This window comes from Neopelma chrysocephalum, unplaced genomic scaffold, assembly GCF_003984885.1.
Source record: "Neopelma chrysocephalum unplaced genomic scaffold, ASM398488v2 Primary Assembly neopelma1_59, whole genome shotgun sequence".
Taxonomy (NCBI): domain Eukaryota; kingdom Metazoa; phylum Chordata; class Aves; order Passeriformes; family Pipridae; genus Neopelma; species Neopelma chrysocephalum.
In genome coordinates, this window is record NW_020897714.1 from 1,536,087 (window position 1) to 1,550,578 (window position 14,492).

At 40.1% G+C, this 14,492-nt stretch overlaps 1 protein-coding gene across 2 annotated transcripts; it reads right to left on the bottom strand.

Moving 5' to 3' along the window:
* Positions 1–1,876: 1,876 nt before the first annotated feature.
* IL26 (interleukin 26) lies at positions 1,877–13,930 on the bottom strand. Of its 2 annotated transcripts, none has more exons than XM_027679846.1 (7): positions 13,903–13,930; positions 10,176–10,282; positions 8,093–8,171; positions 7,782–7,838; positions 6,216–6,281; positions 2,359–2,424; positions 1,877–2,273 (listed from the first exon to the last, which is right to left on the bottom strand). In XM_027679846.1, the coding sequence occupies exons 3-7, from the start codon at positions 8,117–8,119 to the stop codon at positions 2,187–2,189; spliced, it is 303 nt and encodes a 100-aa protein (XP_027535647.1). In that variant the 5' UTR covers positions 8,120–8,171; positions 10,176–10,282; positions 13,903–13,930; the 3' UTR covers positions 1,877–2,186. The 2 variants fall into 2 exon arrangements, 1 of the variants encoding a protein (XP_027535647.1); XR_003533669.1 differs by lacking the exon at positions 13,903–13,930 and adding an exon at positions 5,575–5,779 and having other exon boundaries at positions 2,237–2,273; positions 6,150–6,281; positions 10,176–10,283.
* Between the last annotated feature and the right edge of the window lie 562 nt (positions 13,931–14,492).

Genomic DNA, 14,492 nt, shown 5'->3' on the forward strand with positions numbered 1-14,492 from the left:
ACCTGGGCAGTCTATTCCCAAGCTCTGTCCTTTTAAGTCAGTGTCTGAGGAACATGGAGATCAAAGAGGATGTGAAAATCATATAGCTAAAAAAAACATGAACTCTGCATAGAGAAGATTTCAGTCACTATCTGACTCGTTATGTGAGGTGTGACATTGGTTTATTCATGCATCCTATTTCTTTTTGTCTGCATAACTGATTTCCCATCTTCAGAAGAGCAACAAGCAATGGAATTTATCTGAGAATTGTCTATATCAGAGACTGTATGAGGTTTTCCTCCTTTTAGAGTTCTTTGAATCAGCCCTTTTTTTTAATCAAACCTGTGAGATATGCATAATCAAGTGAAAACATGGTAAAAGAAGAAAACGTTCAACAAAGAGAAACTAGCGCGTATGTAAATTTCTTTATATAAGTGTTAGACCAAACCACCTCCGGTGTTTATCCCAATGCATTAACAGGTGCGTCTAGTCAGGTCCCCTGAACTGAGGTATTTAATATGTGATGACTGAAATCAACACAGAGACATCAGGGGGTCCCTGCAAAAGATATGTGCGAGTGCCACAGCACTGATTGCTGAACTCTGGAATACACTGAGCACATGAAGTGCACACTGTTTTTGCTTGTCCCAGTACCATAGTCAGTCAGAAAGCATTTCCAAAGACCATCCACCATTGTACTTTGTCCAATATTTCAACATGTAACTAACATGATTCTTTGACGTTAAAGTAACCTGAAGCAGTTTATGAGGCATCAGAAAGGACAAGTCACACACAGTTTGCAGACAAGGAGAGGTGAGGTGGGGTTGTAAGGAACTGCTAGGATACAGGTTGGCGACAGAAGCAGGTCACAAGCTGGGTTTATTCATAGCTTTTCCCTTTCTCCCCTCCAGGACGCTGGGCAGTGATTTGCCAGTTTAAATAAGAGATGATGCTCTCCTCTCTCCTAAACCCTCACCAGCCACTAACAACTCACATCAACAGCCAACTAGCAGCAGTGGTGGCCCTTTCAGGAGTTCAGGAGTGAGAATAGTTAGGCTGTCTCCTACTGCTCTAGCTACCACAGGTAGCTAGCATCAACCCCAGAGAGTTTCTGAATGGTCCCTGAAGTAATGAAAATGAAGGTGTGCTGATCATAGCCCAGTTAGGGAGCAATTGGACCTCGGAATCAAAAGACCACCTGTCAGAAATCAACCAACACCCCTTGGCTGCAGAAGGCCACAATGCAAAGAGGAACTGGCTCAGGTTTGTTGATGTCAGCACACTGACGTACATATTCGATGCTCCTTACATAATAGAACTATGAGATTCGAAATTTTGTAGAATCTCAGCCCCACGGAAGTGCCAAACATACAGATTTGGGAATATGTTCATAATCCCAGTAAATATTCAAAAATATGAGAAAATTAGAAATCCGTCTTCATTCTGTACTGTATGAGAGACATTTTGGAAACCACTACCATCAACTTCCATAAATCTCTCTTAAACCTTTTTACAATCCTAGTCAAACCAATCCCTTTATTGTGTTTTCTGCATGTCTGATCTCATGTAGATCATGTGACAGCTGAAGGCCATGCACGAAACCTCAACCAAAGTTTTTACATTAATTGGTGTATGTTTATTAGGGAACAATTATTATCTTACATTAATAATAAAGATAAGCAGTATGTAATTATTTTTCTTATTTTTATATAGAATGGCTTGTGTATACTGTTATATATCTACAACAAAAAAAAACAAAAGAAATATAGCTTAGGGGAGGGATTTTCAAAACTGTTCCTCATTTACATGAACTATATTCACACAGCGTGACACAAGACATGGCTAAATCATGCCCATGGCACATGGGACATTGTGTCTGATCCTTACGGTAGCAGATTCCAAGTTAAGCTGGTGTGATGTGTTCGGGCGCTGCCTGTGTGGCAGCTGGCAGGCCGGCAGGCAGGATGAGGACAGCAGCATGCTGTAGCTTCTCCAGAGGCAGAACAGGCATAGCTGCTGTGCCAGGCTAACTGTGAACATTCATGAAAATCCCTCTTTACGCTGCTGTGTTACAGAGAATCTCCTTTCATAGGGCACAGTTACTGACAGACACATTACACGTCTGACTCTTGATTCATTTTCAGGCCTTTTGGGAAGGATCTGTTTTTAGCACAGCAGCAGCATGTTGTCTGTCACCACCTCATTCTTCATACGATGGTTTGTATGTAGGTCTGAATCCAGGGAAGGAGAATGTCCAGCTCATGTATGGCCTTGGAGATTCCCTTATCTCCGAGCTGTTGAGAAGATAAAGGCATTAGAAAAGAAACTACCTACAGCCCTGGAACAGCACAGAAGGGAGCCAGTGCCTACTGTTCTTACCTTAAAAAACATTCTCCTTAATTTTTTGACTGCAGAAGTTAACCTTGTGGATGGAGCACATGGAAGCTGAAGGATGAAAAGAAATCCAAAGATGCTGATGTAAAGAAATAGTGATGAAGAAGAATCGAACCCACAGTGTGGCACTATAGGGCTACCAGTAAAATGTGTGAACTCAGCATCATTTCCACTTCTCCCTCTACTTCAAATGTATTCTTTTAACTGCATGCTTCCTGCCAAGTTGAGTTCACAGCACAAAAAATTTGTAATGTGAGCTCCGTGGGTTTTCAAAGAGGAAGATACATTCTTTCGGGGGAAAAAATTGAAAAAACAGGCGTTTTCCAATCTACAAACAAGGATAACATGTTTGAAAAAGAAAAAGGCAAAGGTCCTCAACTGATATGGAAGGAAATAACTCCACTGAAATGGAGGGTCAGTCCTTTCTATCTCACACATAGTACTTTAAAAAGGAGCACAAACATTTTCAAGGTACCTTTTGTGCTTCCTAAAGGCACGTCACATGATGAAAGTGAAAATAAAAGCAAACATTTTTAAAAAATGTAAATAGAAGTAAATTTTTAAAAATCTTCTAACCAGGGCAGTTCTTTCTGACTTGGGGCTTTTTTTTTCTTGATTTTTTTTTTAAAGTCTGCTTGTAGGATGCAGATTTCCACAAAAAAAAAAAATTGGTAGCAGAACTGACCTTAAGTGAGTATGCTGGCTTTAGTGGTGATGCATATTACAAACTTGGTTCTTCCTGCATAAACAGGTAAATAAGTGAACTAGCAAGTTAGCTTAACTACTGCAAACAATACTTAATATCTGCTTAAATTCTACATCAATGAAAGAGAAATGATTTAAGATACTGCAGGGAACATATTGTCTTTCTACGCTCCACCCAAATATGAGAAAACACTTCCATAATCCACTACTGATGTAGGTACATAAGTCTGACCTCCAAAGCAACTTCATACAGTTCTCAGCAATGCTGAGTAGGGCACTTGAGTCAAGAGGTTAGTGCTGCTACAGGTGGATGTTCCCAGTATCCAAGGAAAAATGCCAGTTCCCTTTGCCATGTAATAATAATGGCCAGTCTTCATGAACAAAGATTTTGGGAAAGGTCTTTTACCTTTCCAGCCTGCGCAATGGATTTTTTAGGTGAGACACAGCTTGCGCTGAACTGAGCCCACCCTTTAATCCTAAGGTTCATCCGCCGGGGCCGCTGCGACCCAAGTTCGATTCCAGCTCCCCCGGGCAGGTGGAGCTCGTTAGCCCTGTGAGGCCATCCATCTATGAGAAGGTCACTCTAAACAAACCTACGTCCTGAGGACCTCACTGCCATTGTCCAAGCTCGCTTGGCCCTGGCAGATGAACCTTAGGACTAAAGGGTGGGCTCAGTTCAGCGCAAGCTGTGTCTCACCTAAAAAATCCATTGCGCAGGCTGGAAAGGTAAAAGACCTTTCCCAATCCTTTGCCATGTAGTCTTACACTAAATGAAAGAGTCTGATTTCACTGCGGAAAATGGGTTCAGAGATTTTAGAGTCTATGTATTTTTTAAAAACAGAACTTGGGCTCCTCTATCACCGGAAAATATTAAAGCTTCTTTGTCTGGACAAAACGTCTAGCAGGGTAAGAATCATAACATTGTAGTATAAAGTATTTGAAAGTAGTTTGGAGACAAATATTGTTAAGATATTTAAATAGCATGCATGTCTCTAGCTGGCTGAATTACACCCTGAGTTTGTGAAAGAGTATAGGGTGGATATATATTTACAAAGGTATCACTGTTATGCTTAATTATACAGAGAACTTTATCCTTGAAAGGTAACAAATTCATTACATAAGTATGTTGTCGTGGTGGAAATCCCTTCAGATAAAAATCTTATAACTCAACTACATAATAACCATTAAAGAGCTTATGTAGGTGGGTGAATGAGTGCTAATTTATTGAGGAATAATATGATGGAGAAATCTCAAGCTTGGTATTAGCAAAGGATCTAGTACTTTAATTCCATTCACAATTTCTATTATTCTTTCACATGTTTTTTTTTGTTGGGTTTAAATTAATATAAATTAATACAAAGAATTCAAGTTAGTTTCCAGAAATGAGATGTCTCCTAGAAAATCATGGCAAGCCATCATTTCTCAAAGAGCTACTGTTTTTCTACTACCAAGGGAAGACCTATCTCTCCTAGCAGCACTTTCTAAGATCCAGAAACACAAGTTGTTATGTTTAGACTTGTGTTGGGTAAAACACTGGCACTAATTATGAAAAAGAACACAAGAACTCTGAGAAATCTGCATCATTTTGTCTCCATACAGCACAGAAACAAATGTATTACTAAGCTGTCCAGCAAGCTACAGTCATTGGCGGTATTTTAAAATAACAGATATTCTGAATTCAGTCACAGTTGACAGTCTAAATTCCTCAGTGTGTACTGGCACTTGCATGGAGTGTAATTGCTTTTCCAGACAAGAATGAAATCTCTGTAAGTATATTATAGCATCTGGAATTATATTATAGCATTCTGGAGTTATAGTACAGCATTATCTGGAATTTTGACAGACACAGATAACCACAGCAGTATGATAAATGCTGTGAATAATGGCTGTAAATCGTAACTGTTTAGCATGGTTTTAAATGTAGAACCTGAAAACTGGTAAAGTTTTTCCCATTGGGATTTGAATCTTTTTACTTTATACAAATATCCCAGTTTTTACATTATACAAATATCTTCTGAGCTACAACTCTGCAAAGAGATCTCTGAAGTTGTTTATTCTTGCATAGCAAATTTTGTGTGAGCATAGAATCAATGTCCTTTTCTTTCATGCTACCATACAATTCAGATTAGACAAAGTTTAAATTCTTTTAATTCATAAACTTCACTAATTCATTGACTTCTCATCCTGCTCTCACTTTTTAAAATCACTATAGACATTTACCTGGATATCCATGGCTATATTTCACCCTAAGTCATGCTCCACTTTTTGGGACACTGTCACTTGTGAGGATTACAGGTTTAGGGAATTAAAAAAACATCCATAGGATATGTAAGTTGAAGACACACACTGTTGTTATTGGTCTACCATTAAAAATAAGATGAGAAATGATCGACAAGTATTGGCATCATCTTAGCATCCTACCTAGTATGTATATTTGCGTTGGCAAAAGTATCCTTTAACTGCTGTGTTTGAAAAAGTGCCTCCTCTCTGAGGCACCTGGTCCACTCTGGGGGCATTTTGCCAGTGGACATCATCACTTCCTGAAAACCTGCTCCAACTCTGGGCACAGGGGAACTGCTTCAATGTGCTTCCTAATTGTGGTTCCTGCTTACTGATGAGAGACACCACCAGTTCTTTCAAATTCATTATGGAGGAGCAGAGAGGACATATGAGTAAAGGCTGCACACTTCCAGTGAGAAGGCTGTTGAAGGAAAACATCACCAGTGTTACATCACGGAAACTTGAGGAGCCGCATCTCTCTCTGTGATCACCCTATCTCTTTGCAGCTTTGGTGATGAGAGGGCAGCACAAGGTGATATAATCAGTAGGGAAATGGCTTTCCTCCATGGGATCTCCACCACCTTGACCACTCCCCACAGGCTCACTCTGGGAAGAAACGAGCTGTGTTAAAATTCCCTGGCCCCAGTGGGGAAGCCCTCGTGAATTTGGGCCCTCTGTAGTGTGGGACACACCACGACTCTGAATCACCTATCTGCTGAAAAACTGAGAGGGAGTCCTTCCCTAACTTTTCAGATGGACAAAGTTAGTTTAGCTCTCTGGAATATACTCACACAGGCATCCATGTTCACTTGCAGGACCTGGAAGGCACTAATAATGTAAAACTTGTCTCTTCCTACCTCAAGATGACTGAAAACATTTTTCACATAGAAGGAGAGAAGCTGATCTCGAACACTGCAGTTTGTCTGAAAACAAATCAAGTGATGAGTTTCCAAATGAAAAACTCAGAAGTCAACTTTGGCTGAAAATTTCAGCCTCACAAAAATATGCATGTTTGGAAAGCACGCAATGAATAAAACCATTTTTATGTACTGTAGTATCCCCTTGTCCTGCTTTGTTTTTGAGCTACAACTAGCTCAATCTAGTTGTAGTTTCTGAAAGAAAGAGAGGAGGGTGTTGTGCTGGCAGGCACAGAAGTATTGGCATGGCCAACCATGAACAGAAATGACAGCAACAAATGTACTTAACACACAAAGAATAAATGGAAGATGAATTGAGAAGTTAAGTCAGACCATCTTGTTCAAATTGTAGGAGTCATTGTGGGTATCATTGTTCCATTCCTCCACATCACATCCAATGCCATTTGATATGCTGTAGGGTATCCTGCCCACCCCCAACTGCTGCTCCAGAAGAGACCAGTCATTCTGTCAACCCTGTGTCACATCTGCCTGGCCTGTGGCTCCTCTTGGAGAGACCAGTCATCCTGTCAACCCTGTGTCACACCCGCCTGGCCCAGCGGTTCTCTTGGGCACCCTAAGTTAATTCAAATTGATACACACCCTGTTTTTTCAGCAATAGAACCAAGTATCAGGTGTGAAATTCCCATCAGAAGGGTAATGCAACTGCATATTACACCACCCAAATGCAGATGTCCACATGTAGGTCCCACAGCCAGGTGAGGAGCCTTCACTCCCAAGGTAATCAGTGAAATCCAAGGGACACTGAAGACCAGTCGATCTGTACTTAAGGATAAACTGACTCAGTTGGCCCTGCTGACTAGATCTCTGCATGAAGAAAACTAAAATATCTCATACACTTGTAGTCACCTACAATTAGACACCCCAAAGTTTGTTTCTCACTCTCTTGCTGAGTCTTCCTGGGAACTCTGATCTCTCTCTTCCAGTGCACCTGCGGAGATCTAAGCTCAAAGCAGCTCCTTGGGTGTCCTGACTCTCTGCAGCATCCCTGGGCTATCCGTGGTACTGCACACCCTCACCTTCAGCTCCAGGACAGTGGCTGTGGCCCTGGCCCTCATGTGAATGGGTTGGTGCTTGAGAGCATTGCTGGGGAGGCTGGTGTGCAGCCAGGGGTTCACAGGAGGAGCAAATGCTACCATGAACACACTCATACCTGACACGACAAACACTCTCACCCCAACTTCCTTGACAAAGCACCACTGCAACTACCTAGAAAGAAGTGCCTCCAGGTAGGCTTTCCAAATTCACCTCTTTCTCCCTGTACTGTGATCAACTGTCCCCTCATGTCCTGTGAGAATATGTGGCATAGAAATAACACTCTTCCTCTAAGCAGAGGACTTGATTAAGCATATGGCTTTCATAAATGTCCATCTAATTACACACAAGCAATTTTTGCATCACCTGTAATTCCTTTTGATGACATATTCATGTCTCTATTGATAAAAGGAAAATCAAAATAAGAAACTGGAAAAACAGTATAAATCTTACCATAAACAGCATTTTTGTAGACTTTTTAAGCAGTCTTGTGGTCTTGATGAGATCCTTCTGTAAAATATAAAGTGCTAGTATTAATTAACCTGAGCAGAAGAAGGGAGACAGAATTTCAAGTCTAGTTTGTACAAAACTTAGTAGTAATAACAATAATCTTTATCATCCTTCATCAGGATGAGGACTCAGTAAATCTGTGTTCCAATCCTAGCCTAGCTACAAACTTCTTCCATGGCAAACTCATCCAGTCCCTCTGTGCATCTTCTATGCATCATTTTTTTTCGGCATTACAAAAGAAGTAGCTACGTTACCCTGTCTCTTAGGACTGTAGAGATCATTCAACTTCTTAAGGTTTCCAGGAGTTCAGTAATGAAACTGGTAAAGAAGCATCTATTAATAAAATAAACTTTTCAACTAGTGGGATCAACTTACAGGAACAGATGATTTTAAACTAGTTGCCTTGATATACAGGTTCTCTGTCACCTGGGAGAGGAGTTCTTTTCTGCAGGTATGCTTTCCTGTAGGTGACTTTTTGCCTTCCACAGTGAAAAGACAAAGCAGAAATAAAAAATGCCCAGATCTGAAAATAGAACATATTTTCATCTTTGCTCCCAAATCTTCGTGCCTCTACAGTCACAGCAGCATATGTGACACAGTCAAACTCTTAGATGACAGAGGTTAACCTAATTTTGTTAACCCTCAAAGCAGCTTCTGCACCAAGATGCTCACATAGATAACCTATTGCTCATGTGGTGGCTGATCAGTGCTCTTGCTGTGCTTTTTTATACATCTTGCTCCACTTTCAATAAATTTGACCACAATCATCTCTGACGTTTTTCTAAACGGTATCTCCGTATTTACTGGCAGCAGGGTCAATGTTTCCAAGAAAGAAGAACTTCCCTATCATGTGATAAGCCTTCTTTCATTTAAGTGGTGGTCAAGTGAGGAAAAGGTAGTTGAGTGTTAGTTTGGTTTCATAACAAAATATACCAAATGCGTGTTTTTGAGTTTTTTTTATTTTCCCACAAAACATTATGGCAGCACTTTTCTGAACGGTAATGGCCCAAAGAGAAAAAAAAAATCTTTGTTAATTTATTCTGAAAAGCATTAGAAAATCTGTTATCTATAAGGAAGCTGGACTGCACTGCCTTTAAAACTTCATTGTTCAGTTTTTGAGAAGCATCTTTTTCAGGGGCACTGCAGGTAATAGCAAGGGTGTTAGCTGCCTGTTTTAATGTCTGTAATTAACTTTTTGCCAGGGCAGGATTTGGCCCAGTAGGAGCAGTAGGATGTTTAATGTGAAAGGGAGGGCTCCAGGGAGCAAGGGCCAGAGCATCCCTGGCTATCAAGTCAATTTAAAAGCCCACTGAGAGATATAGGCACTGGGAAATAATCCCAGTGCAAGATCCCAACATACCCATCACAGAGGTGGTAAAAGTAAAACCATAGAATCAGATGATCACTCTTCTACATAGGTGCTAAACAGAGATTGGACAGTCTATCTCTCTGGCCTGTTTCCAAGATAGCCAAATGCTGAGGGATTCTCAGATATCACTCCAGACATGCAAGAACATCACTCCAAGGATAGACTTGGAAATCACAAAGTAACACCAGCAATGTGAGGCTGTTAAAGCCAAGGAGGGTTGTAAGCCAAATGTCAAGATCCCTGGAACTGGCTGAGGTTTGTGCAAGAAGAGGAAGAAAGCAGGTTTTGGTCTAACACAACAATACTTCCCTGATACCATTTTTGTTGGAAGCAAAAACAAGCCCTTGAAATGTTCACCAAGGACAGAGTTTTCTACTCTTTTAATGTTTTAAGAGCAACACAGAAGGCCTTAAAGAGATCAGAGAAAATAGTTTCAACTGCAACTGAAATGACTCAAAGGGACCATGATTTGCCAGATTCAGTGGCAGAGCTGTATGTCCCTCTATGGCACCACCAGTGTGCCAGTGCCAGGGACATTGTCAGCTCTGGAAGGAAGAAGGGTGAGACAAGCTGGGTAATGAACTCACCCCAGCCTTGATCCCACTGACCATTTACACAAACAAGCATGCATGCATTCTCCAGGCCAAGCTTGACTCACATTCAGCTTCAAGGATCCCACCTGTAACAGCTCTGGGAAATGCATTTTTCCATAGAACCATCTACACATCATAGTAGCTTCATCAGCACTGAAGTTCTGATGGGGTCGATGGACAAAAAGAACCAACGAGGGGAAGAGAGATTAGACTTTGGAAAGTGAAGTTGACGGAGACCTGAGGCTCTATGTGCATTATAGTGCTTGTGTGAACTGTGGTCTGTATTTAAATTCTCTGAATGCCGGTAAGGCTTGCCAGGTGAGGTGCAGTAAACCTCAGCACACATGGTATATGGACAGAAGATTAGCCACTTACTCCTAATTTGTTCATAGAAGAGGATCTTGGGTGAAAACAGTAGAGTTAGAATGCAACACTGTCTTGGGTTTCCCAAGGTGTGGTACTCCTCAGTCAACAGTTTTCATCTAAATGGAATAAATGGGTCATGTAAACAGTCTGTAATAGCTTTTTATAAGAAAATCAATAATTTTCAACATCTCTGAAACTTCTGATATTGCTGAAAACCCTTGAGCCCACAAGTTTCATTTTGTCTCTTCTTTGAACTCATACCACCATGCTCACGTGGCTGGAGCAGTGACACTTGCATTGGGCTCTAGACACCTCTGCACGTGAAACAGTACACATATTACTGAATTAGTAAACTTTTCAACTGAGTGGTGTAAAAGGATGCAATTGCATTGTGACCTTACTTAAAAAAATTAATAAATAAAAAGGAAATAGGGCTTTCCTATGTTTCCTTTCATAAAAGAGTGGTGGCTAGTATTTAATAACCACAATTTTTGATATGCTGATTTAATTTCTAGTCAAAAAATAGCCAATATTCTTCAAATTTTTCATGTGTTATTTGTTCAGAACAAAGATGGTCTTGTCTTTCTGGGGCTTGTGTAGCACTTTGTACACTATGTTTTACTGCCACTTAGGCACTCAGACATAGTTATGGTATAAACTATATAGAATACCAAAGAACCCATATTACTCAGTATTTTAAAGTTATAAGAAGCAGAAGAAACAAATTCAGGGACCAGCTCTTTTAGCAATGAAGACAGAAAATACCTGCAAAGCTTTGCATATGCAGTGGAACTGATGTATCCAGAGATAGTCTGAGACAACAACAAAGCACATCACAAAGCAAGTTGGCTTCCAGACCTGGGCTGGAAACCACAGGAGTTCGAGAAGCCTGCCCCAGAGGAAATGGGCTCTCTCTCATATGGAAAATTTTAGATGTACAGTATCAACTAGTAATTAAGGAACAATTCAATACTGATAACACAAGCAAAGTTCATGTGTTATGTATATATAAAATGTGTAAAGCTTATAATCATGAGAATGAAAGAGAAAGAAAATAACTTAGAAAAAAATAAGAAAAGTTAACAGAGCAGCCAGCTTATTAAATAAGAAAATCTTGCCTGATTTACCCTGGGTAGTGATTAAGTTTCGAAGAAGGCTATGATGACCTATGATCCACATGAGTGCATGAGACCACCAGCCTGAAGAAGATCCTTTCTTCACTGTCTTATTGTGAACCACGGAATTGTCTTGATCTACATGACTCCAGTAGGTATTATTAATATTAAATTCTCTTGATTTATGTAGAATGAACAGATACATCTACCACTGCTGCAAAGTTCCATTAGTCCATTTAAGGTAACAATCATGTCTGCTGGTGGTTTTGGAACTTAAATGGCTTTCTAATCTCCATCCATAAAAAGCCCAGTCTAGTTTCTTACTTATGAATCTTCTCACTTTTCACATTTTGTGTTTATTTCATTTCCTGTTAGTATAACTAGGACTAAATTAGTCGTGTACTTCCTATAAATATTACTCATATTTGCTTAGCTGCTGTTAATATTGTGCTGTCTCTTAAGACTATTCTCTACTATTTGTATTGTTCCCTTATCCTGTTTGATTCACTTTGGTCTTCTGAAAAATAAGAGGTCTACATGAAGAGCTGCAGTATTTGTCTTCAGAAATGTGATTTGATAAGTAAAAAATAAGTTTAGTGAGATTTTACGAAAACTGAGCATGACGACACCACTGTTAGGACATAAGAAAATTGAGATACCATAGTGCCTCCGTTGGAGAGAGAAGTTTGGATCAGAGAAGCTCCCAGCATTCAAAACTGATTCTGCAATTTTCTGAAAATGGTTGTAATGAATATAGGCATGTAGGTAAGCCCTCCATACCCACCAGTGTTTAACCTCTGTTTCTTGTAACCTTCTATTAGTATAATAGGAACCTTTGGAGCTGCTACAGACTTTGTACAATTACTGAACTATTATAAGCCAATTTTTCAGACAAAGGTTCCTAAATTACCCATGCAAACTCAGCACATAGGCACCTGATAATTCACTGCCAGCAGCTTCAATAGTCATAAAAGTCAGAGGAACAACAGAATAACACAAACAGATGGTATTAGCAGCTCCAGCTTACATATTATACATACACTGGTCTGGTTAGGAAAAAAACTCCATATATATGAAATTGGGACACTGAAAAGAAAACTAAAAACTTTGAATGCCTAGGACTGGATGTCAGTCTGGTGCCTTTCCCATCCTTAAACACAAAATCCCTATGTTTGTTCTCATGACACACCTACATTACATTGTGCCTGTCTAGGTGCTCCTCAACTGCCTTTGTTGAGGAGTAACAAAGGTTTAGGTCAGAAGTGACCTCTGGAGGTCATCTTGTCCAACACTCCTGTTCAAGAAGGGCCACCTACAGTTGTTTGCCTGGAAGTGTGTCCAGTTAGGGTTTGAATACCTCCAAAGATAAGACTCCACAACTTCTCTGGTCAACCTGTGCCAACTTTTGGTCACCTTCACAGCAAAAAACTGTCTTACTATGTTCAGATGGATTTTCATGGATTTTAATTTGTGCCTACTGCCTCTTGTCCTGTCACAGGGCACCACTGAGAGGAGATTGTCTCTCTTCTTTACTTCCCCTTCTCAGGCATTTATGCACATTGGTAAGATCTCCCTGACTCTACCCCAAGTGGAATAATTCCATCTCTCACTGCCTCACCTCAGATGACAGATAGTCCAGTCCCTTATTTATCTCTGTGCTACTTCACCATCTAATATTTAATTACACATCTAATGCACTCGGAATTTTTTCACTCTATGCCTTAGACAAGCTTCATAAAAATTTTAAGATATTAAGTAAAGCAGAAATCAGACTCAAACCCAGATGAAGAAGACAAACCAAACCAACCCATACCAAAGCACATTAAAAAAAAATCCCAATTACATTTCTTCTGGGCATTTGCATTTCTTCGCACTTTATTAATAACAACTTTTGAGTAAGCTTCAAATGTGAGTTGGTGTAAAACATACTGTCTATCTGCTCTCATCCTCAAGGAAAAGCACAGACTGATTCAAGTGGTGGATCTCCCAGTGCTACTGGCCTGCTGTGTTGTTTCAGTTTGGTGATAGGTGGCCAAAAATTGTCTGTCAAGCTACTTTTACTTCAGGCATCTGATAGGAAGGTTCAGTACATTCAGTTTTTTCAGAGGCAGATTACAGAATATACTGAGAGTCCAGCTTGAAAACACCAAGATACTAAAATTTTGCCTCTGTGCAAAGAAATAGGCAACAGTTCAAGTTCTCTAAGCATTAGCACTTTTCATGGCCAGGAATTAACTGCTTTGAAAGAATGTGCAGCACTACCTGTATAATTCAAGATACTTTTCAAATGTCCAGTTATGTAGTTAAAAATTAGCGATCACTTCATGGCTGGACAAGGAGACAAATTTGACGTAAAACCCTTCTGTATATAGCTTTTACTATTCACATTCTTGTAGACTTACATTTGAGAAGAGATATTATGAAAGAAACAGATACGAAAGTGTTTGAGCATGTTCACGTTGTTCCCATTAACAAGTCAAGTGATCTCACTTAGCTACAGTGATTCAGTCCCCGAACTCTTCAGAAAACATTCGTCTGCCACCATCAAACTCACTCCCTGTACAGCAGTATTACTACAGAGTGTACAGATGTGTTCAGCAACAACAGACAGCTCAGCTTACCCAGTGTAGGCAGGTGGCTATTCCAAACTCCAATCTCTTGTGGTGTACAGGAGTGTTTGAGAGTCTGTGACCTGCTTTCTCTTGTAATGTCGTCATGGCTTTATAAAAGGGTTGTACTAAAATTAGGAAAGGAAAAAGCCAACCACATGAAAATCTGGGCTCAGTTCTGGGGGAGGAGGATGTCCGCAGCTGCTAGGCTGGTAGAAGTATGTCAGTTTGCATGGCACCACTCCTATACTGGAAAGTTCTCTCTCCTACCTTTGTGCACCATTTTTTGGTTTTCTCTCTCCTCATGACTTTTTTTAACCTTTCTTGCTTCTCTTTTCAGTTTTGTTTAAAGGTTTTTTTCCTTCTCTGTTCTTTTAACCCAGGACATCTCTGAGCATCTTGGCAATGCCAACACAGGCTGCCCATGAAGCTTTATGAGCAACATCAACTGGGAGACTGTGAAGCTACAGAAACTACAGTCCCCATCCTGGAAAGATTTCTTGGTGTTGGTAAAGAACATTATTTAAGACATGAACTGAGTTGACTGTTCAGAGGCAACTGTCTCCTGTAAGAAGCAAATTTTGAAATGTAATTTAAAAGAG

Bases quoted from the DNA above. Each gene is read 5' to 3' on its own strand.
- IL26 (XM_027679846.1), bottom strand. From the start codon at position 8,119: ATGATCTCTACAGTCCTAAGAGACAGG. The intron at 6,282-7,781 runs GTAAGATTTATA...ATTTGTTTTCAG, and splicing joins CTACAAAAATGCTGTTTATG to ACAAACTGCAGTGTTCGAGA. The intron at 2,425-6,215 runs GTAGGAAGAGAC...TTCATCCTTCAG, and splicing joins ATGTTTTCAGTCATCTTGAG to CTTCCATGTGCTCCATCCAC.